Here is a 22,574-nt window from a genome sequence, read left to right as displayed (position 1 = left end):
ATACCCCAGGGATCTGTACTTGGACCAGTACTCTTTAATATCTTTGTTGGTGACATTGCAAATGATATTGAAGGGAAAGTATGCCTTTTTGCTGATGACACAAAGATATGCAACAGGGTAGACACACCGAGAGGGGTAAAACAAATGATTGAGGATCTAGGTAGACTTGAGGAATGGTCAAGAACATGGCAACTTGCAAACTAATGCGCTTGGGTCTCAAAAACCCAAAGGCTAAATATAGTATTAAGGGTACTATAATGGAAACTACTGAGGAAAGGGGTTTCACTATTTCAGTGACTTAAAGGCATGGAAGCAATGCAACAAAGCAATGAGAAAGGCAAGTCAAATGCTTGCATAGGGAGAGGATTAAGTAGCAGGAAAAAAATAAGTAATAATGTCACTGTACATGTTTAGTTTGGAGTTGAGAAGGGAAAGTGGGAAGATGATAGAAACTTTCAAATATACCAAGGGTTTTAACAAAGTACAGGAGGGAAACATTCAAAGGAAGAGGAGTATTAGAACTCGAGGACATGCACTGAAACTGGAGGGAGGTAGGTTCAGGGGAAATTTGAGGAAAAATTACTTTGCAGAAAGGGTAGTGGATAAGTGGAATAGCCACCCATCAGATATGGTAGATGTTAAGACAATAGAGCAATTTAAACATGCTTGGGATAGGCATGACTATCCTTAGAAAGAACTAAGGGTCAAATAGGGTTGAGGTTACCTAAAGGATAAAAGAAAAAAAAAGGAGGCAGACTAGATGGGCCAAGTGGTTCTTATCTGACTTAAAATTCTATGGGGATAATTCAATTGTTATCGCGGGTCCCTGCACCCACGCCCACCCGACAGCAGCTATTCAAATGTTTCTGCTGGAGGGTGCAAAGCCTTCATTTCAGCTCACTACCGTTGGGGGTGGCCATTCATTAGTTGGGTTTTGTCGTTTTACGCAGCTAAATCCGACTGATAAGGGCACGATGTGGGGAAGCAATTGAATATCGCCTCGTGATGTACCGTCATTTTAGACAGGAGATCGGGCGCAAGTGAACAATTTAAATCCCCCTACGTTTCTTTGTTCCGGCACACATCTACCATTCATACAGTAGCCTATGATTGTGCATTTTCTAGTGCACCCTTATGGGAGGATGCAAGTTTGACTGCATGATGTAAGGTGTAGTTGCCAGAGATCACACACTGTCCTGACGGCACATTACCTGCATCATCCCTATATTGCCTCTCATATGTACTGAAACACAAATATTCTTGTATAAAATAACAATTTAGAAAGTAATACCAGAGGTGTGGGTGTCAATCAGACAATTTTGGAAGCTAAAGCATGTGACTCCATGGTCATCTTTGAATATTCAGGAGTATTAGTAATACCCCCATCACATCGCTAAGGCGGGTCACAGCCAGGTATTGTACATGGGTCCTTCCTGGGTGCGACCCGCAATGAGACCTCTTTCAGACTGGCAACCCAATCTGGCAATATGCCGGGTCAGGTTGCCATGAGGGACAGAGGCGGCGCTGACCTCCATAGTGTGAGTGGGTCCTTGATCACATCGACCCGGGTAACGTTATTCACACCGCACCTGATGCGGTAATAACCTGTGTAAACCCCTTCTTTTTTACCAGGATGAAATGCCGGGTGGCTCAACCTGGTATATTTCAACTTTGCCCTTTCACATCGCACCTCCACCCGGGTTGACCAGACAATTTGGTAACCGGGTTATTTGTGCGATGTGAAAGAGGTATAAGTGTGCACAGTCCATGCAGTGGATATAGCCGGCTCATTGCATTTACATAATTTACAGTTAGGAGTAAAACCAGCTTAATGATGCAAATCTGCATCTGAATAAAACCATGTTGCTCTTGTGCGCAGGGTCCCCTCTACCCTTTGTTTTCACGCCTGCATTGATTGTGTCTGTCTTATGTGTATCCCGTTTTCCTCCACTGTCCGGCACTCCGGAGCACTGTGCCTCTTACAAATCAACGACAATAATAATAGGTTCTGAATAATCACATGATACTATTGTCGCAGGCCTTCAGCCCACGCTACTGCCTTAAGTATGCCTACGGCATTACAGCTACAAGTATGAAAGAGAGAATGGCACAGTTTTATATAAGAAATGTGTGGTAATTATTGTACAGTACAATTACCCTTTTATTCAGTTTGTATTATTGATGTCACAGTTTTCTGAACTACGTTACAGGTATACTTTAGAATAAGTATTTGTTATAAGATGTGGGAAGTGGGAATTGGAAACAGTATTAATATTCCAAACCTAGAATTTTGCACCCTTTCTACAAAACTGCAATAATGATCTCCTTTTTGGAAATAATTATATGTCCTTTTTAAAACAAATGCTGATGGAACATTGAAAAGGTAGTTACAGCAGTCCTTATAATCACTGCTCTCAAGACGTTATGTGTGATACAAGGGTGTATAGCCAAACCCAGGAACAGTGGTCACCCCCCCCCCATCTGAAAAATAATGATAAATACTATGCACGCTGCTGTGAGCTGAGACATTATTCCTCCTCCTCTATAGCTCACTGGGCCCCACAGACAACCCTGCGCCTGAATATTTAGTTCCCGTCGTCATCCCCCTTTCATACACACACACACACACACCTAGACTTTAAAGGTGTTTGGCATGGATCGGTAAAGAGAAAAGACACTTACAGGGTACTGGCCCTGGTTTACTGTTAATATTATTGTTATGCCTGTAAATGTGACATTTCTTCTGTTTCTGCAGTCAGAGCACCCAAATCCTGGCGTGAGGTATCCCGGTACAACACGTGTGGCTTACTTACCTGATTGTCCGGAGGGGAACAAAGTTCTTACCCTATTTAAGAAAGCATTTGATCAGCGTTTGACCTTCACTATTGGGACTTCAATGACCACAGGAAGACCTAATGTCATAACGTGGAATGACATTCATCATAAAACTAATTGCACAGGAGGTCCACAGCTGTAAGTATCCCTTATTATCCTATCAGTACCTGTTACCTGATTGCTCATGTAATCTAAAGGTGCATACACACGGAGAGATTTTGGCTATGAGAGATTTTGACTGAGAGATTTCCCTTGAACTGGCAGTAGGAGATTTTGACTAACTTTACCAGAGATTTTGTCTAACTATGCAAGAGATTTTGGCTATGGGAGATTTTGGCTATGGGAGATTTTGACTCATTTAAATAAAGGGATGAGTGGGGGAGTGTCATATATAGGACGATTTTACAGGGTGGCTGGTATTTAAATAGCTAAAAGTTTTAAAAAAAAATTGCGTGGGGTCCCCCCTCCTATGTATAACCAGCCTCGGGCTCTTTGAGCCAGTCCTGGTTGTTAAAATACAGAGGAAAAAATGAGTAGGGTTCCCCCATATTTAGACAACCAGCACCGGGCTCTGCGTCCGGTCCTGGTTTAAAAAATACGGGGGACAAAAGACATAGGGGTCCCCCGTATTTTTAAAACCAGCACCGGGCTCCACTAGTCAGGGAGATAATGCCACAGCCGGGGGACACTTTTATATTGGTCCCTGCGGCCGTGCCATTACCCCCCCAACTAGTCACCCCTGGCCGGGGTACACTGGAGGAGTGAGGACCCCTTAAATCAAGGGGTCCCCCCCTCCAGCCACCCAAGGGCCAGGGGTGAAGCCCGAGGCTGTCCCCCCCATCCGTGGGCGGTGGATGGGAGGCTGATAGCCTTTCAAAATGACATAAAAAGAATATTGTCTTTTGCTGTGGAACTACAAGTCCCAGCAAGCCTCCCCCGCATGCTGGTACTTGGAGGACCACAAGTACCAGCATGCTGGGAAATAACGGGCCCGCTGGTACCTGTAGTTCCACAACAAAAGAAATACCCAAATAAAAACACAACTCACACACCGTGAAAGTAAAACTTTATTTAAACACACTTACACACTCACACATACTTACCTACATCCCACGCCGCCAATCACGTCCCCTTGTCCAGTAGAATCCAATAGGGGTACCTGTAAAAAAAAAAAAATACTCACATATCCGATGGAGTTCGGCTTACTTCGTCCCAGTAGTGTCAGGTTTGGGGGTGGGGGGTGGCTGAACAGTGGGATGGTGCTGAGTGTGTCCCTGTAGCTAGGCAGCGCACATAGTGTTTAATATTACATCCTCCATACTCAGCGCAGGCACCCTGGTCAGCCCCCTTTCCCTCCGCACAAGACAGTGCATGCACCTCCACACCCAGGGCTAGATGCATCATCGCTTGGAAAGTGATAAAATAGAAAGTGAAAAAGTGCCAGCCAATCAGCTCCTAACTACCATTTTTCAAACACAGCCTGTGATATGGCAGGTAGGACCTGATTGGCTGGTACTTTTTCACTCGCCATTTTATCACTTTCCAAGGGATGATGCATCTAGCCCCCAGACAGCGCATGTACCTTCACCCTCCCTTCACACACAGACAGCGCATCTTTCACCCTCCCTCCACACACAGACAGCACCAGCACCCCCACCCTCCCTCCACACACAGACAATGCCGGCACCCTCCCTCCACACACAGACAGCGCCGGCACCCCCGCCCTCCCTCCACACACCCTCCACACACAGATAGCGCCAGCACCCCCGCCCTCCCTCCACACACAGACAGCGCCGGCACCCCCCCTAATAGACAGACATGACAGTACCATCACCCCTCACCCCCATAGACAGAACAGCACCTTCTCTCCCCCTTCCCCCCATTGACAGACAGAACATCATCTTCTCCCCCCCTTCCCCCATTGACAGACAGAACAGCACCTTCTCTCTCCCCCCCCCCCCCCCCCGACAGACAGAACATCACCATCTCTCCCCCCCCACACACACACAGGACGTCAGCCAGAGGAGCTGCTCCCCTGAGCTCCGGCCCACTGTGACCCTGTGTGCGCCGCGCCGGCCCGTCCTTCCCCTCCCCCGGCCGGACACTTCAGAGCGGCAATTACTCCCTCTCCGTCGCCCCGGGCCGCAGACACTACAGTGCGGGCATTACTCCGCCCCCCCCTCCGACTGTATGAAGCGGCCATTCCTCCCCTCCGTCCCCCTGGACCGCGGACACTACAGATCGGCCAGGGGACGGACAGTACAGAGCAGCGGCCATTCCTCTCCCCGCTGGACCGGACATGACACTGCAGCCTCCCCAACCCCGGCCACGACACTGCAGCCTCCCCCACCCCGGACACGACACTGCAGCCTCCCCCCTCCCCCAACTCCCCCCCGGACACGACACGACACTGCAGGCACTCACTTTCAGCGCACTGAGGTACCAAAACGGGCGGCGGGGAGTGGCTAAAGATCGCTATCGCTGGGAAAAATCGCTGGCGAGAAAACACATGAGCGATTTTAACTAACTTATGCAGCGACCTAGTCAAAATTGACTTGCCTGCACAGTCTATTTTTCCCAGCGATAGCGACCTGGCGGGGACGCGCATCGCTATCGCTCACTGTATACACACAGAGCGATATGCACTAACTTTCTGAGCGATTTTGACTATATAGTCAAAATCGCTCAGCTATATCGCTCCATGTGTATGGACCTTTATATCTGTGCACTTACACAAAATGTGACCAAGGGCAGTTCAGTCTGGTTCTTAGGATCATAATTCTATTGTATATTCTAAATGCATATTAATATTTTCCATTAACTGGTGCTTTATAAAACCTTGGAAAGGATACATGACTGTGACTCTGGTGTAATCTGACCATTCATGGTTCCCTGGAACTATTAAATGAGGATCCTGTTACCACAGAGAAAAGCCTCATTTACAATAAATATAAGATAATAACAGAATTTTCTCTTACGTCCTAGAGCAGAGGTTCTCAAACTCAGTCCTCGGGGGCACACACAGTGCATGTTTTGCAGGTAACCCAGCAGGTGCACAGGTGTATTAATTACTCACTGACACATTTTAAAAGGTCCACAGGTGAAGCTAATTATTTCACTTGCGATTCTGTGAGGAGACCTGCAAAACATGCACTGTGTGTGCCCCCGAGGACCGAGTTTGAGAACCTCTGTCCTAGAGGATGCTGGGGACTCCGTAAGGACCATGGGGTATAGACGGGCTCCGCAGGAGACATGGGCACTATAAAGAACTTTAGATGGGTGTGCACTGGCTCCTCCCTCTATGCCCCTCCTCCAGACCTCAGTTAGATCCTGTGCCCAGAGGAGACTCGGTGCATTACAGGGGAGCTCTCCTGAGTTTCTCTGAAAAAATAATTTTGTTAGGTTTTTTATTTTCAGGGAGCACTGCTGGCAACAGACTCCCTGCATCGTGGGACTGAGGAGAGAGAAGCAGACCTACTTAAGTGATAGGCTCTGCTTCTTAGGCTACTGGACACAATTAGCTCCAGAGGGTCGGAACGCAGGTCTCACCCTAGCCGTTCGTCCCGGAGCCGCGCCGCCGTCCTCCTCGCAGAGCCGGAAGATAGAAGCCGGGTGAGTATTAGAAGAAAGAAGACTTCAAAGGCGGCAGAAGACTCCAGTTCTTCTCTGAGGTAACTCGCAGCGGTAACGCTGCGCGCCATTGCTCCCACACACTGCAGGCACGAATGGGTGCAGGGCGCAGGGGGGGGCGCCCTGGGCAGCAATAATATACCTCTAGGACTGGCTAATATATTATATAGGCTGCGGAGGCAGTAGATATACAATCCCCCGCCAGTATTTGTAAATTTGAGCGGGACCGAAGCCCGCCGCTGAGGGAGCGGAGCTTGGTACCACAGCACTAATCAGCGCCATTTTCTCCACAGTACACTGCAGAGACGCTGGCTCCCCGGACTCTCCCCTGCTGAACACAGTGACAGAGGGCAAAAAGAGGGGGGGGCACTTATAATTGGCGCAGTGAGTGTATATTGTCATATGTATATAAAAGCGCTGTTTATCTGGGAATTGTTTCCAGTGTCAGTTGGCGCTGGGTGTGTGCTGGCATACTCTCTCTCTGTCTCTCCAAAGGGCCTTATTGGGGAACTGTCTCCAGATAGAAATTTCCCTGAGTGTGTGGGGGTGTCGGTACGTGTGTGTCGGCATGTCTGAAGCGGAAGGCTCTTCTAGGGAGGAGGTGGAGCAGCTGATTGTGGTGTCTCCGTCGGCAACGCCGACACCTGACTGGTTGGATATGTGGAATGTTTTAAATGCAAATGTGGCTTTATTACATAAGAGGTTGGACAAAGCAGAGTCCAGAGATAAAGCAGGGAGTCAATCCATGGCTTTAACTGTGTCACAGGGCCCTTCTGGGTCTCAGAAACGCCCACTGTCCCAAGTAGCAGACACTGATACCGACACGGAGTCTGACTCCAGTGTCGACTACGATGATGCGAGATTGCACCCAAGGGTGGCCAAAAGTATTCATTATATGATTATTGCAATTAAAGATGTTTTGCATATCACAGATGACCCCTCTGTCCCTGACACGAGGGTACACATGTTTAAAGAAAAGAAACCTGAGGTAACTTTCCCCCCATCTCATGAACTGAATGAATTATTTGAAAAAGCTTGGGAAACTCCAGACAAGAAACTGCAGATTCCCAAGAGAATTCTTATGGCGTATCCTTTCCCGGCTAAGGACAGGGTACGGTGGGAATCCTCACGCAGAGTAGACAAGGCGTTAACGCGCTTGTCCAAAAAGGTGGCGCTGCCGACTCCAGATACAGCAGCCCTCAGGGATCCTGCTGATCGCAGGCAGGAAACTACCTTGAAGTCAATTTATACACATACGGGTGCCTTGCTCAGACCGGCAATAGCGTCGGCTTGGGTTTGTAGCACTGTAGCAGCTTGGACAGATAGATGCAGTCCTTTCGGTCGCATAAGTCCAGAAGAGGTCGGGGATCTTCCTTTCTCGCCAGAGGTAAAGGTAGAGGGGAAAAACTGCCGGCTACGGCTAGTTCCCAGGAGCAGAAGTCCTCCCTGGCTTCTACTAAATCCACCGCATGACGCTGGGGCTCTACTGAGGGAGTCCGCCCCGGTGGGGGCACGTCTTCGACTTCAGCCACGTCTGGGTTCAATCAGAGGTGGATCCCTGGGCAATGGAAATTGTATTCCAGGGTTACAAGCTGGAATTCGAAGACGAGCCTCCTCGCCGGTTTTTCAAATCGGCCTTACCAGCTACTTCCCCAGAAAGGGAGGTAGTTTTAGCTGCAATTCAAAAACTGTGTCATCAACAAGTGGTTGTCAAGGTTCCCCTACTTCAACAGGGGAAGGGGTACTATTCAACCCTGTTTGTGGTCCCGAAATCGGATGGCTCGGTCAGACCCATTCTGAATTTAAAATCCCTAAACCTGTACTTGAAAAGGTTCAAATTCAAGATGGAATCGCTCAGGGCGGTTATCGCCAGCCTGGAAGGGGGGGATTTTATGGTATCACTAGACATAATGGATGCATACCTTCATGTCCCCATATATCCGCCTCATCAGGCGTACCTGAGATTCGCTGTACAGGACTGTCATTACCAGTTTCAGACGTTGCCGTTTGGGCTTTCCACGGCCCCGAGGATTTTCGCCAAGGTAATGGCGGAAATGATGGTGCTCCTGCGCAAGCAGGGAGTCACAATTATCCCGTACTTGGACGATCTCCTGATAAAAGCGAGATCGAGAGAACAATTGCTGAAAAGCGTGTCGCTCTCCCTATGCGTGCTGCAGCAACACGGCTGGATTCTCAATCTACCAAAGTCACAGTTGGTTCCAACAACCCGGTTGACTTTCTTGGGCATGATTCTAGACACGGAACAAAAGAGGGTTTTTCTCCCGGTGGAAAAAGCCCAGGAACTCCAGAACTTGGTCAGGGACCTGTTGAAACCGAAAAATGTGTCGGTCCATCACTGCACGCGAGTTCTTGGGAAAATGATGGCGTCTTTCGAGGTCATTCCCTTCGGCATGTTCCATGCGAGAACTTTTCAGTGGGACCTTCTGGACAAGTGGTCCGGGTCCCATCTACACATTCATCAAAAGATCAGCCTGTTCCCCAGGGCCAGGGTGTCTCTCCTGTGGTGGCTGCAGAGTGTTCACCTTCTAGAGGGTCGCAGGTTCGGCATTCAGGACTGGGTTCTGGTGACCACGGACGCGAGCCTCCGAGGATGGGGAGCAGTCACACAAGGAAGAAACTTCCAGGGACTATGGTCAAGCCAGGAGGCTTGTCTACACATCAACGTACTGGAATTGAGGGCCATATACAACGGCCTGCGTCAGGCGGAGAATCTTCTTCGCGACCTACCGATTCTGATTCGGTCAGACAACGTCACAGCCGTGGCTCATGTAAACCGCCAAGGCGGAACAAGAAGCAGAGTGGCAATGGCGGAAGCCACCAGGATTCTTCGCTGGGCGGAAAATCATGTAAGCGCTTTGACAGCAGTCTTCATTCCGGGAGTGGACAACTGGGAAGCAGATTTCCTCAGCAGACACGATCTCCATCCAGGGGAGTGGGGAATTCATCAAGAAGTCTTTGCAGAGATAGCAAGTCTGTGGGGGCTTCCGCAAATAGACATGATGGCGTCACGTCTCAACAAGAAGCTGCGGAGGTATTGTGCCAGGTCAAGGGACCCTCAGGCAGTAGCAGTGGACGCCCTGGTGACACCGTGGGTGTTTCAGTCGGTCTATGTGTTCCCTCCTCTTCCACTCATCTCAAAGATATTGAGAATCATAAGAAGAAAAAGAGTGCAGACAACACTCATTGTTCCAGATTGGCCTCGAAGGGCCTGGTATTTGGATCTTCAGGAAATGCTCACAGAAGATCTGTGGCCTCTTCCTCTCAGAGAGGACCTGTTGCAACAGGGGCCCTGTCTGTTCCAAGACTTACCGCGGCTGCGTTTGACGGCATGGCGGTTGTACGCCGAATCCTAGCTGGGAAGGGCATTCCGGAAGAAGTCATCCCTACTCTGATAAGGGCTAGGAAGGAGGTGACGGCGAAGCATTATCACCGTATCTGGAGGAAGTACGTATCTTGGTGTGAAACCAAGAAATCTCCTGCGGAAGTTTTCCATCTGGGACGTTTTCTCCACTTTCTGCAGACAGGAGTGGATATGGGCCTAAAATTAGGTTCCATTAAGGTACAGATTTCGGCCCTATCAATTTTCTTTCAGAAGGAATTGGCTTCTCTCCCAGAAGTCCAGACTTTTGTAAAGGGAGTGCTGCACGTACAGCCTCCTTTTGTGCCTCCAGTGGCACCATGGGACCTTAACGTGGTGTTACAGTTCCTGAAATCTCACTGGTTTGAGCCACTTCAAACAGTGGAATTAAAATTTCTCACTTGGAAGGTGGTCATGTTGTTGGCCTTGGCATCTGCAAGGCGGGTGTCTGAGTTGTCGGCTTTGTCTCACAAAAGCCCCTATCTGATTTTTCATGTGGATAGAGCAGAATTGCGGACTCGTTCTCAATTTTTGCCTAAGGTGGTTTCATCGTTTCATATGAACCAACCTATTGTGGTGCCTGTGGCTACGGGGGACTTGCAGGATTCCAAGTCCCTTGATGTAGTCAGGGCCTTGAAAATTTATGTAGCCAGGACGGCTCGGGTTTGGAAAACAGGCTCTGTTTGTCCTGTATGCAGCCAACAAGGTTGACGCTCCTGCTTCTAAGCAGACTATTGCTCGCTGGATTTGTAACACGATTCAGCAGGCTCATTCTACGGCTGGATTGCCGTTACCAAATTCAGTAAAGGCCCATTCCACTAGGAAGGTGGGCTCTTCTTGGGCGGCTGCCCGAGGCGTCTCGGCATTACAGCTTTGCCGAGCGGCAACTTGGTCGGGTTCAAACACTTTTGCGAAATTCTACATGTTTGATACCCTGGCTGTTGAGGACCTACTGTTTGCTCAATCGGTGCTGCAGAGTCATCCGCACTCTCCGGCCCGGTCTGGAGCTTTGGTATAATCCCCATGGTCCTTACGGTGTCCCCAGCATCCTCTAGGACGTAAGAGAAAATAAGATTTTAAACCTACCGGTAAATCTTTTTCTCCTAGTCCGTAGAGGATGCTGGGCGCCCGTCCCAGTGCGGACTAAATTCTGCAAGACTTGTATATAGTTATTGCTTACATAAGGGTTATGTTACAGTTTTGATCTGTCTCTGACTGATGCTGTTTGTTTCATTCTGTTGACTGGTTCGTATATTCCAGGTTATACGGTGTGGATGGTGTGGGCTGGTATGAATCTTGCCCTTGGATTAACAAAATCCTTTCCTCGTACTGTCCGTCTCCTCTGGGCACAGTTTCTCTAACTGAGGTCTGGAGGAGGGGCATAGAGGGAGGAGCCAGTGCACACCCATTCTAAAGTTCTTTATAGTGCCCATGTCTCCTGCGGAGCCCGTCTATACCCCATGGTCCTTACGTAGTCCCCAGCATCCTCTACGGACTAGGAGAAAAAGATTTACCGGTAGGTTTAAAATCTTATTATCTTCCTCAAGCTTATTTTAGCAGTAACAAATTGAAAAAGAAAAGAATATATATTGTCTGCATGTACTATATAAATATATATGATTTGGTAACCCGCATTCACAATGAAAATTTCTAACAAAACAACACTGTCATTAAATACCCTTTTATGACAGTGTTGTTTTATTAGAACTTTTAATCATATAGTATATGTAGAGTAGATGTAGTCATGTAACCACCGGTCACTATACCGACGCCGGAATCCTGCACGTTGGACAGCCTGATAGTCAGCATGCCGACAGGGACTAGTCCCACTCGTGGGTGTCCACGACCCCCATAGAGTGGGAATAGAACCTGTGGCGAGCACAGAAGGGGCTTCCTTGTGCTCACCCCTCTGCCGGCATTCTTGAGATCGGGATCCCGGGGTTGATACGGTGACCTCTGGATCCCAAACGCCGGTTTCCCAATACCAACCCGTACAGAGAATATACTTTGTCCGAGTTGTTACTTAACCTGATTCTGTACCTGGGTATAAAATAAACCATGCTTATGCTGTTGACAAATATAGCCATATGGCAGAAAATGACAGAATAGGTGAGCAGTGTGAAACGCACTACCGTGCTGCTGAAAAAGATCATTTATGGGCATATCACTAAGTTCATTGTCACTCAGAGATGTGGCCCTATGGAAATGAAGCCTGACTTGTGGACCAACCCACATGTGTCTGACTTTAGAAGTGGGAAATATTTCTGTCCTGCTTAGATTAAGTAAGCCAGGCCCGGCCAACCTGTGGCTCTCCAGCTATTGTGAAACTACAAGTCCCAGCATGCCCTGCCACAGTTTTAGAATTCCCTAATAGCAAAACTGTGACATGGCATGCTGGGACTTGTAGTTTCACAACAGCTGGAGAGTCACCGGTTATCCAGGCCTGAAGTAAGCTCATGGTGAATAAAGGCTGGATTACCATATTGTGCAAGCATCAATAGGAACTTTGGGGGTCATTCCGAGTTGATCGCTTGCTGCTGTTGTTCACAGCGCAGCGATCAGGCTAAAAATCGGCATTTCTGCGTATGCACCGCAATGTGCACGCGCGTTGTGGTTGTGCACAGGTTCTAGCGAATTTTTCAGTAGCACTGACGGCCGCAAGAAGATTGACAGGAAGGGGGCGTTTCTGGGTGTAAACTGACCGTTTTCAGGGAGTGTTTGCAAAAACACAGGCGTGTCTGAAAAAACGCAGGCGTGGCTGGGCGTTTGCTGGGCGGGTGTATGACGTCAACTCCGGACACGAATAGGCTGAAGTGATCACAAGCGCTGAGTAGGTTCAGAGCTACTCTGACACTGCACAAACTGTTTTTGCAGAGCTCGGCTGCACATGCGTTCGTTGTTCATACTTTGTTTGCACGGCTACTAAAACTAGCTAGCAAGCGATCAACTCGGAATGACCCCCTTTGTCCTAAGGTTTATGTTTACCCAAGTGGATCACAAGCCTTGAATTTTGCTGGAGCCCCTTCTCTGACCCTAAACCTGCCACATATACACATTGAAACCAACTCTGTGGGTGCTCAAGCAGCCCAATATTAGTCATGTCTATAATAGCATTCATCGTACATATAGAGGCTGTAATATAAGCACCCCAAAAATGTTTTAAAAAGTTGTCTGGCATGGTTGCCATGATCCGTTACAGATATGGGCCTTATTCAGCTTCAGTTGCGGTTTTCCCTCAGCATGTTAATAGCAGCCAGCAATGTCATTGCAATTCAATTGCAATCACATTGCTGATTAAGGAAAGCCCCCTGCCTCCACAGCCTGGCTGCAAAGGCAGTCCAGCCGCCGCCATTTTCCTGTTCGCAATGGCCGTGTGTGACATCACGTGGCCGCCCCCATTTCCGTCACCATGATCCCACAACACTAAGTCGCCACCCTGCGAACACAACTGTCTGTCGATCAGGCAGAGTCGTTCGCGTCAATGCGATGCGATCGCATTGGCCGACCTGCACACACGCAGAACGGTACCTGCGCATGCGCACTGGGCCAAAAATTGATGCAAGCTGAATAGGGACCATGGCTCCCTGCATACAAATACCTAGGAGGGCAGCAAAGTAGAGATGTTTGAAATCTGCCATTTCATCTATTCTGATACTGGGAATAGAAACACTTGAGAAGTACAGATGTGTCCTCATATATCTAGCCTCAATATGCCACGCAGCATGAGATGCCTGGCACGAGTCAGCTGACAGCGGGACTGCGATGCGTACACAACGCTGCATTCCGCGTATGTATGCATCACAAGCGGCTCCCATTAAAATGAATGGGAGCGTGTGCGCAGCTCCAACCTGTGCGCTGCGATGCAAACCCATCGCAGCAACAGCGCAAAAGGACACATCTGTATGTGCGACTGAGGATGTATACTAAGTACAATGGAATCTGGCATGGAAAAAAGCTGCGGCTGTTACATTGTAACACTTTATATACAGACTCAGAGACACGGGGGGGATTCAGGTAGATGTGAAGGGGATGAATAGCCCCCTTCTTCACCCAGCCGGCCGAATGCTGGATTCGACTAAAAGTGCTTGCTGCCTATGGGTCAATGAGCACTTTTAATCGATATCCCTGCCGCTGTAAAGTACAGCAGTGTCGGGCAGATTCATCAGGCATATCCTCCCGGCACCTAATTGAATTCCCCACAGGTAAAAGGTGGATACCTCTAGATAGGTGCCTGCACAGGAGTCAATATAGACAATAGTAACTTGCGCCCCAACAGCAGCTCGGGCTCCAATCCTAAGAGCACTACTTCTTAATACAATCAGAACAGAAAAAATGGAACGATTCCCAAGCGCTGTTTTCTACATATACATGTATCCTTCTGCTGGCCTTCAACCACAGGTGTCCTCAAAGAGAAAAAATGTTTGAACCATATGTACATTCAATTTTCAGTTCCACTATTTTAGAACCTGTGGGCAGAGCCTTATATTCCTATAAAGGTTTCTTTCAAATCTTCACCATTAGTGTGTTCCAACCCAACATAATTACTCGTCTCATTGGTACATAGCTCACCTTTAGTCAAGACCCTATGTGCACTGAAAGGTATCTTTCTCTCCAACTCCACCACAGACAGACGGTTTGGATGTAGTCCACTCTCAATATCGTATACACCGGCAATAAAGTATATACCTCATATATTATAGGTACATAAAAATATTTTTTATTTTAAAAAAAGGCATAAAAAACAGTCCATAAATACAGCATATCAAAAACCTCAAAAGGAACGGCAAGACCAAAAATCACCTCACAATCCTCAGATGGAAGTATAGGGGGAGTTCAAGTGAAAAATAAATTTGCCAACAATTAAGTAATATTAATAAAATCCACAAATACTCTAGTGAGGGATATTGTCAAGCCTAGGGATGATACCCTTACTCTCACCAACGCGTTTCGGAACTGGTGTTCCTTCCTCAGGTTGTGGGATGAAAGTGGCCCTGTCGGTCCTTTTATCCCTCTGGCCAGATCACATGACCAAGAACAACCAATGGGATTTGTTTCACTTAAAACACCCATATATATTATATAAACATTATTAACAAACATCAAACCTCCACCATAATATTAATTAATATCATAAAAAGCCGGTTTAAATCCACTATTACAAGTACCGGTAAATGATGATAAAAATACATTAATTCATAAATTGGTTATGACATTTAAGTGTACTGGAATAGAGAGTGGAACAAAAATCCATTCTAATTGGTATGAAAAAGACCCATTCCTTATTAATTCCGGATAATTTTTTGCATTTTACTGGGGTCCCATAATGCAGTCTTTCTAATCATGTGTCCAGAACAACAGTCATCTGGTTTCTTGTTGATCTCGGTTACCTAGGTAACCGCACGTCCGTTCGTCTCCATTAATAAGGATGCCGCTGGCGGAAGTCACATCCACACACTTCCGGCTGCTGAACCACAAACAGGAAGTCCAACACCGCCGCTGTGAGACGCATCGACTTCCTTATGTTTCTATAGCTACGGCAGCGTCCCTTGTCCTGGGGGTCCTTTTGGGCTGTATTCATTTTATAAAGCTGGATCAGCAAGTAACCATTTCTCCATATGGATTACACATAGTGTGCTTTTCCATCGTTGTTTATACGGAGATCACCATGTGAAAAAAAGAATAGATTAATATCGGACCACATATTATTCTGTGTATAAATCAGGCAACATAGTCATTATAATACCAAATTAGCTGACCATCTGCAGCTAATATCTCTTCTTCATATACTTATTTACATAGATGGCAGTAATTCAAATAAATTTAAGACAAATCCCTATCCAAAAGACATACTAAAAATTATATATATATGGTCTAGGCTCCCACCTATATAGTGATGTACTTTTTGCTGAAACCATTTAGTCTCGAACTTCACATTCAGTCCTTTAGGGACCAGAGTTTGAAGTTCATAGATTTTTCTCATTTCCGCCCAGGCTAATTTGGCCTCTCCATTTTTATTATGCCAATCTGACATTACATTCATAATGCCACAGAAACTAACTAGGTGTTTCTATTTTACACTCGTGTTTAGTCTTAAAATGGGCCGATACACTATGACTCTCTAGGCCCTTTTTAATATTTCGTACATGTTCTGCCATACGCGTGTTCAGAGGCCGCGTGGTGCGTCCCACATTGGGAACCACAAACGCACTCCAACAGATAGACACAATTTTTGGTACTACACGTCATAAAGTCTCTAGTAGGATAAGTGATATTAGTCTGTGTAGATCTGTATGTGGTAATTTTATTTTCTACACTCCTACATGATCTACACATACTACACATACCACAAAGATAGAAGCCCTTAGATTTTATTCTGGTAGTCCTTTTGCATTTAGTTATTGCGCTTTTCACAATATTATCCTTAATATTTCAAGCTGTACATATGGTTCAAACATTTTTTTCTCTTTGAGGACACCTGTGGTTGGAGGCCATCAGAAGGATACATGTATATGTAGAAAACAGCGATTGGGAATCGTTCCATTTTTTCTGTTCTGAGGTGCCTGCACAGAAATGAACAGTTATGTTAAAATTAATTTTATTGATATAAATTAAATATTTATGGCACACATTAATTATTAATAGGAAATATAACAAACATAAAAATGTGAAAGACAGAATTAACAAATGTGAGTAAATGGTGGAAAGTATTGCACAACTTAGGAGCACCTATATACCACAATGCTGTAATTACCAAAATATAATAGTAATGTTTATTCATTTATGTCCAATATGATATGATGCTCTATTGGCCCCTGGAGAGTTGGGAAAATGCAGTATATACAGTACAGTATGATCACCTGCCCTGTATTAAAACCCGCCAGTATGCTGAATTGTTTATCTTGAAATCCTTTTTACTCCTACTGTGGAGAAACATAGCATACATGTGGGGGTGATAGTGGGATTGGTGGCTGGGTGCTGTCTCACTATGTAAAAATACACTGTTAATAAAAGGGGTTGGTTATGCTTGGCCGACGCACTGCCGGTCACATAACTACATCCCAATAAAAGTACCAATTGTACTTTGAATGCCTTGAAAGAAGTCGGGTTTCACAGCTCTGAAAAAACGACATCGAAGGTAGTTTGTAACAGAACGATTGGTGTAACAAAGTATCTCAGTATTGCGCTGTGTGATAAACTGAGTGTACCTGTCCTGGGATTTTGGTACAGTAGTTTACGGTCAGCTTGTCTAAAATGTGGCAGACACTGAATAAACCTTTTGGCTGAAACAGTCTGCCATTCAAGTTCTTGTATTCAGTGTATATCCAAAATTTAACAGCTCTGTTAGTTTTGCTATATTTATAACTCCTGCGTTTCATTCCCAATTAAGCTGTTTTATAAACCACCTAATATAAAATCATCACGCTTCTGTGTAGAATATATGGGATTATTATTATTGGAGAGACACTGGTGTTATATTACTGGCGATGGTCTGATATAGTAAAGTAAAACAACAATGATCTGTTGTTGCACACAGAATGAGCAGCTACATAATATATACAACAAATACAAAATAAAAGCGCTCAACTGTTGGTATTCCACACTCCATTAAACCTTTACTCCATACAAGATCACTCCTATACAATTCCTCTAGGTACTGTCCGTTTAAACAGTTTCTCTTTGGATATCCCTCATAAATGTGGATATGAAAAACCAGACAAAAACATTTTCTTATAGAATAGTAGGTTTGGTATCACAGCAGTTTCTGAAATGTCCATCTTTCCTTCTATCCTATGGGTGTGTTTATCCTATGGGTGTGTTTATTATCGGTAGTTGGTCACCCAGTGATGAACGTATCTGTATAGGTGCTCACAGGTATGCTGACTTCTTCTAGAATGGTATATGCCCAAAGAGGTTTCTTTATCAGTCGTCTTACTTACATTAACTTTCACACCACGTGAAACACAGATCCTAGTTGCTTACATGTGTGCTTACGTATAAGTGGTATTGGATCCTCATATAATGGTTTCTTTGACTCTTTGGTACCACATGTCAGTAAATACTCCATTGTTTTTCCAAAACAACATACAGATTTTATTCCAGAACAATCAGATACATATATATCCACAATGTTAAATATGTCACCATTGGATTAGTAACCACAACCGTAGCAAAAAACACTTATCGCAGCTCTTCCTCAATGCTGTGTTGTCAGCAGTTACTGAAGGGTAGTTGCCTACAGCCTGATGAGCACATATGTGCTGTGTGTTGTTCCTGAGATCAATTCTACAGTTCCCGGGTAGCATGCATTATCACTGAACCCAGGTCTGCCAGGGAATTTGGTGTGTCATTAAAAAGGGATGCTTTTTTTTTTGGCTCACAATAATGATAAAATTGAAAACTGCACCAAACAGCCAATTATATTCCTTTCACACTACACTGCTGGGAATTTGCTGGGTCTAGCAAGCTGGCAAATTCCTGGGTCTCAGCCCCAACCCTGGTAAAGTGGTACCCGGGTAGTTTGCTTTCACACTAAGCAAAATTCCTGGTTGCTGCGCATTCATGGGCAATAACCCAGGATTCTTCTTCTAGTGGGAAAGGGGTATTAGTCACTTCTTGCAACCTGCGTCTAAATACCTGGGTTGAATGCGTTCACACTACAGGTGACCAGGTCACTCCCGGGGAAAAAACACTGGTAACAAGCAGGGTCGTTGACCCGGGACACAGATCCGGTTCGTTTCTGTTCACACTTAGCAAAACCCGTGTCGATCCGCATTCACAGGGAAAAAACTGTGTTTTTGCTGTATGCGTGAAAGGGGTATAAGTTACACGAACAACATAAAATGGGCATCTTTTTGTATATAAATTTATATAACAATGTAGTTCACTATCTGAATAAGCTGTTAACATAGTCATACTCATTACATATGTACCTCAAAGCTAATGGTAAAACAATCTCTGGATTACTTTCAGATTTGGGTACCCAGACCCCACCTATTTGCTGAGAGTCCAGGAGGAATTGCGAGCCAAAGGCATCACTGCTGACTAGAGGAGAAGACACTTTGCCATCTGTAAGTGGAACAGAGAGAGGAGGAGTCTTACTTGTCCAGGTGGACAAAACTTATTTTCCCATGGAGAAAATGTCACCTTCGTTTTTCTTTGCATTATGTCCCTTTACTCCTTTGCTGGTCTGATAGCCTTTTGAACTAAGAAAGGAGATAACAGCAAATAGTTGACAAGCCAGATTGAGCACAGAGCATTTGGGACATTACAAAGTTCTGCTAATCTGTTATGTGTTGATGACCTTTCTTTGTCAGTTTACCTTTCTGGTAAATCAGAAGATGGCTGGAGAGACAATTGTCTTTATCAAAGATTATTGTGGGTGGAACACTAACAGGACCACTGATGAGTACCCTGTGGAGCTGCCTCCTGAAGCTGTCAATGCAGTTAGTCATCAGTTTGATTCCCCTGTAGTGTATGGCTGTAGTTCTGAGAAGGAGAAGACAAGTGTTTGTGATCTTACAGTGCATTCCGGTTCGGGCAGTTCTATCCATTTATCTGTAATGACTTCATGTTCTGAGCTTTGTAGTTTAAAAGCCATTAGAAAGAACCAGTCTACTTGTTTCAGCGCATTCTGGATACGTAGCCCGGATCACTTAGTCATTGTGTTTAAATGCATTCTAGATCTTATTTTCACGACTATAAATGCCCATTGTACTAGATGCTGCAATACAACTCCTGCAGTCCTCGTGTTACTTTTACATTCTCTGTTTCATTTTCTTACGTAACTGGGATTTTTTTTCTGGTCTAATTCAAAACAATAAACAAAGGACTTTCTTTTTCGTTCACTCTTCAGAGAATTCTGGCTGTCTCGTCATTTACAAGAATGCATGGCCATAATATTTAGCCACAAGATTAGAGAAACAGTAACTTATTGCAGTGATTGCTTATTGAAAAACTTTGCCAAGGCTGGTTTGACAGTTTAGTTTTGTTTAGCAAAATGTGTCATTGATAGTTTTTGTGGCTTGGCATTTTCCCCTGGTAGCCACAGCAGATAAAGTGTCTATTTTTATTGATCACATTAGGGCCTTATAGCAGTAATGTAATCCTCCAAGTGTCTCTTTAGGAAGTCTTCTCATTTCTTTATTATTAATATTAGGGATATCTCTGTAATAGGACATCATTATCCAAGTGTGACCCCTCTCCAAAGTTTTGAAACTTCAATAGCTTGCAGAAACTTTTGATTAGACAACAGCTAGAGAACAAAGGGCTTATTACATTTACACCACATTTGGTAATTTGCTTCTAAGAAAGGTTCCCAGCTCTGCTGCATGTATTCACAAGTACAAAACCGTTTTATATGGGATGCGGTCAATTTACCTACAATCAAAATCCAGACGGTCAAAATACCGACAACTTTTGACTGACGGTCAAAATCCCGACAAGGTCAAAATCTCGACATTTAAAATACCAACAACGTCATAATACCGACATTTAAAATGTTGACAGGTCAAAAAGTTGACATGAGTTTTTAATTGAAACCGACTTGTTCATACTTTACCATCCCAGTGGACCTGGAGGGGGGAATATAATAGTGTGCCGAGTGCAGCGAGGCACCGTGCCCGAAGCCGCTCGCCATGCGAGGGGACGCGGTACACTTATACGGTGTACATGTTGACATACACACCAAAAAACAATGAAAAACTCTTGTTGACTTTTTGACTTGACGATATTTTAAATGTCGGTATTTTGGCCTTGTCTGTATTTTAAATGTCGGTATTTTGACCTTGTCAGTATTTTGACCGTCTGTCAATTGTTGTCGGGATTTCGACCTTCGGATTTTGATTGTAGGTATTTCATACTGATCCCTTTTATATAATGTTGACTCAAACATTTCTAGTTGTATATTAGTTATATCACAGTCTTTTTCTAGCAATTTGTTACTTTCCCTTAATGTACTGTCTTGATGGGTGTACTTGTGCTGTAACATCTTAAAGGTGTGCTCCGCTCTCCTTGCTGGCCAACACTCTCCTCACCACTAGTTACACTGCAAGCTGCAGCTCTTCTTGGGCCATTCTCCTGGCTGCGATGCAACTGCTAGAGAATTTTGAACATATTTGGACAACCTTCCGCTGATTGGAACAGATGCATCTAGAAAACTTGTATAAGGTCTGCACATTTTCAACGTTCTCCCATTGATGCAGGCAAGAGGAAAACTTGATAGTCTGCACTGTACGGTACTGCAGATTTTTGCATAAATAACAATAGTGATGGGGTTCAGTAAATGTTGACTTGTTGGATTCCAGGAGGAATGAACCCACCATTTATTAGTTGGTGGGAAGGATTATGTTGGCCAAGTTAAAAAAGATATTTTCCATTTTAAAGACCTTTTGTATTTATGTCAACAGGATAGTACAACTATACCTTACAATACAGTGTCTTGTACAGCCATTGTTTTTTAAAATTCTATGTTTTGGAGGGCATACAATCGTAGGTTTTGACAATCTTCACTCCCTACCTTAGCAGCATTCTATCTGCTCAATATCCCTCTGACATCACTTAGAAGTGGATGCCATATCCAAAAGACATCATAACTTATATAACTGTGGACGGGTTTGGTATGACATACCGTTGGTCGGGATGCCAGCAGTCACATGACTGATAGCGGCATCCCGACTCTGAAAATTCCGACATCGGAGTGGGTAAGTATTTTTAACCTCCCTAACCCCCCGGAGGTGGCTATTAGTAGGGATAAACCTCAGGGGGTGGCAACTAGGGCTAACCACCTCCCACCTTGTTCCTAAACTTAACCCCCCCTCTCCATCTTTGGGCCCTAACCCAAACCCCTATACTTACCTTCGGTGTTCCGACAGCGGTCTCCTGCCCGCCGACATCCCAACCGCTGGGATGCTGAACGCATCCCCTGTGGACATTTAGGTACATGGAACCCTGTTGTTATTATGTGCTTGTAGTGACAGAAGCGCTGCTGTAACCAGCAGTATCTGTGATTGTAAGATCTTGCTGTCTCTTGTTGGCCACAAGCACATAGGCAGAAAACAGCAGTTGCTGCTGCAGAATGTCAGGTAGGTATGGAGAACATACAAATTGGGAATAGTGTATGAGGCGGCAGAATGATCTTGTCAAAAAAGCCCAAAGAAAAATATATTTAAATACAAATCTGTAAAATGTAAAGTATTGAAAGGAACATTTTGCTATAATCTTAGCAGGACCGCCTTGAAGTGTGTCTGTCGCCTACACCAGTTTTGTGAGCTATCCCAATATTCATGACAGCTCATTGAAAGGAGGATGAATGAAATGGCTTTTCTATTTAAGCAGTGGGATGTTGGTCTTTGTGTTCTCGTGCATATAGGCTTTATGGAGCTGAAGCTCCAGCCTTCTCTCACTACGTCCCTTCTCACTATGGGACCACCAATTACTGAAAATAAAAAGTTTTTCTCTAACGTCCTAGTGGATGCTGGGGACTCCGAAAGGACCATGGGGAATAGCGGCTCCGCAGGAGACTGGGCACAAAAGTAAAAAGCTTTAGGACTACCTGGTGTGCACTGGCTCCTCCCCCTATGACCCTCCTCCAAGCCTCAGTTAGATTTTTGTGCCCGAACGAGAAGGGTGCATGCTAGGTGGCTCTCCTGAGCTGCTTAGAGTAAAAGTTTAAATAGGTTTTTTTATTTTCAGTGAGTACTGCTGGCAACAGGCTCACTGCATCGTGGGACTA

At 45.3% G+C, this 22,574-nt stretch overlaps 1 protein-coding gene across 7 annotated transcripts in view; it reads left to right on the top strand.

Moving 5' to 3' along the window:
* The window catches only part of DTX3 (deltex E3 ubiquitin ligase 3), a 150,546-nt gene extending 130,845 nt beyond the window's left edge, over positions 1-19,701 (top strand). For all 7 annotated transcript variants that reach the window (XM_063952334.1, XM_063952337.1, XM_063952333.1 and 4 more), the window contains 2 exons: positions 2,756-2,973; positions 18,815-19,701. In XM_063952334.1, the coding sequence (XP_063808404.1) occupies positions 2,756-2,973; positions 18,815-18,890 (294 nt within the window). In that variant the 3' untranslated portion in view covers positions 18,891-19,701. The remainder of the gene's footprint in view (positions 1-2,755; positions 2,974-18,814) is intronic.
* Positions 19,702-22,574: the final 2,873 nt, after the last annotated feature.

The sequence above is a fragment of the Pseudophryne corroboree genome, chromosome 2 (genome assembly GCF_028390025.1).
Source record: "Pseudophryne corroboree isolate aPseCor3 chromosome 2, aPseCor3.hap2, whole genome shotgun sequence".
NCBI classification, from domain to species: domain Eukaryota; kingdom Metazoa; phylum Chordata; class Amphibia; order Anura; family Myobatrachidae; genus Pseudophryne; species Pseudophryne corroboree.
Note: the sequence above shows the minus strand (reverse complement) of the source record. Positions and strands in the feature narration are given on the sequence as shown.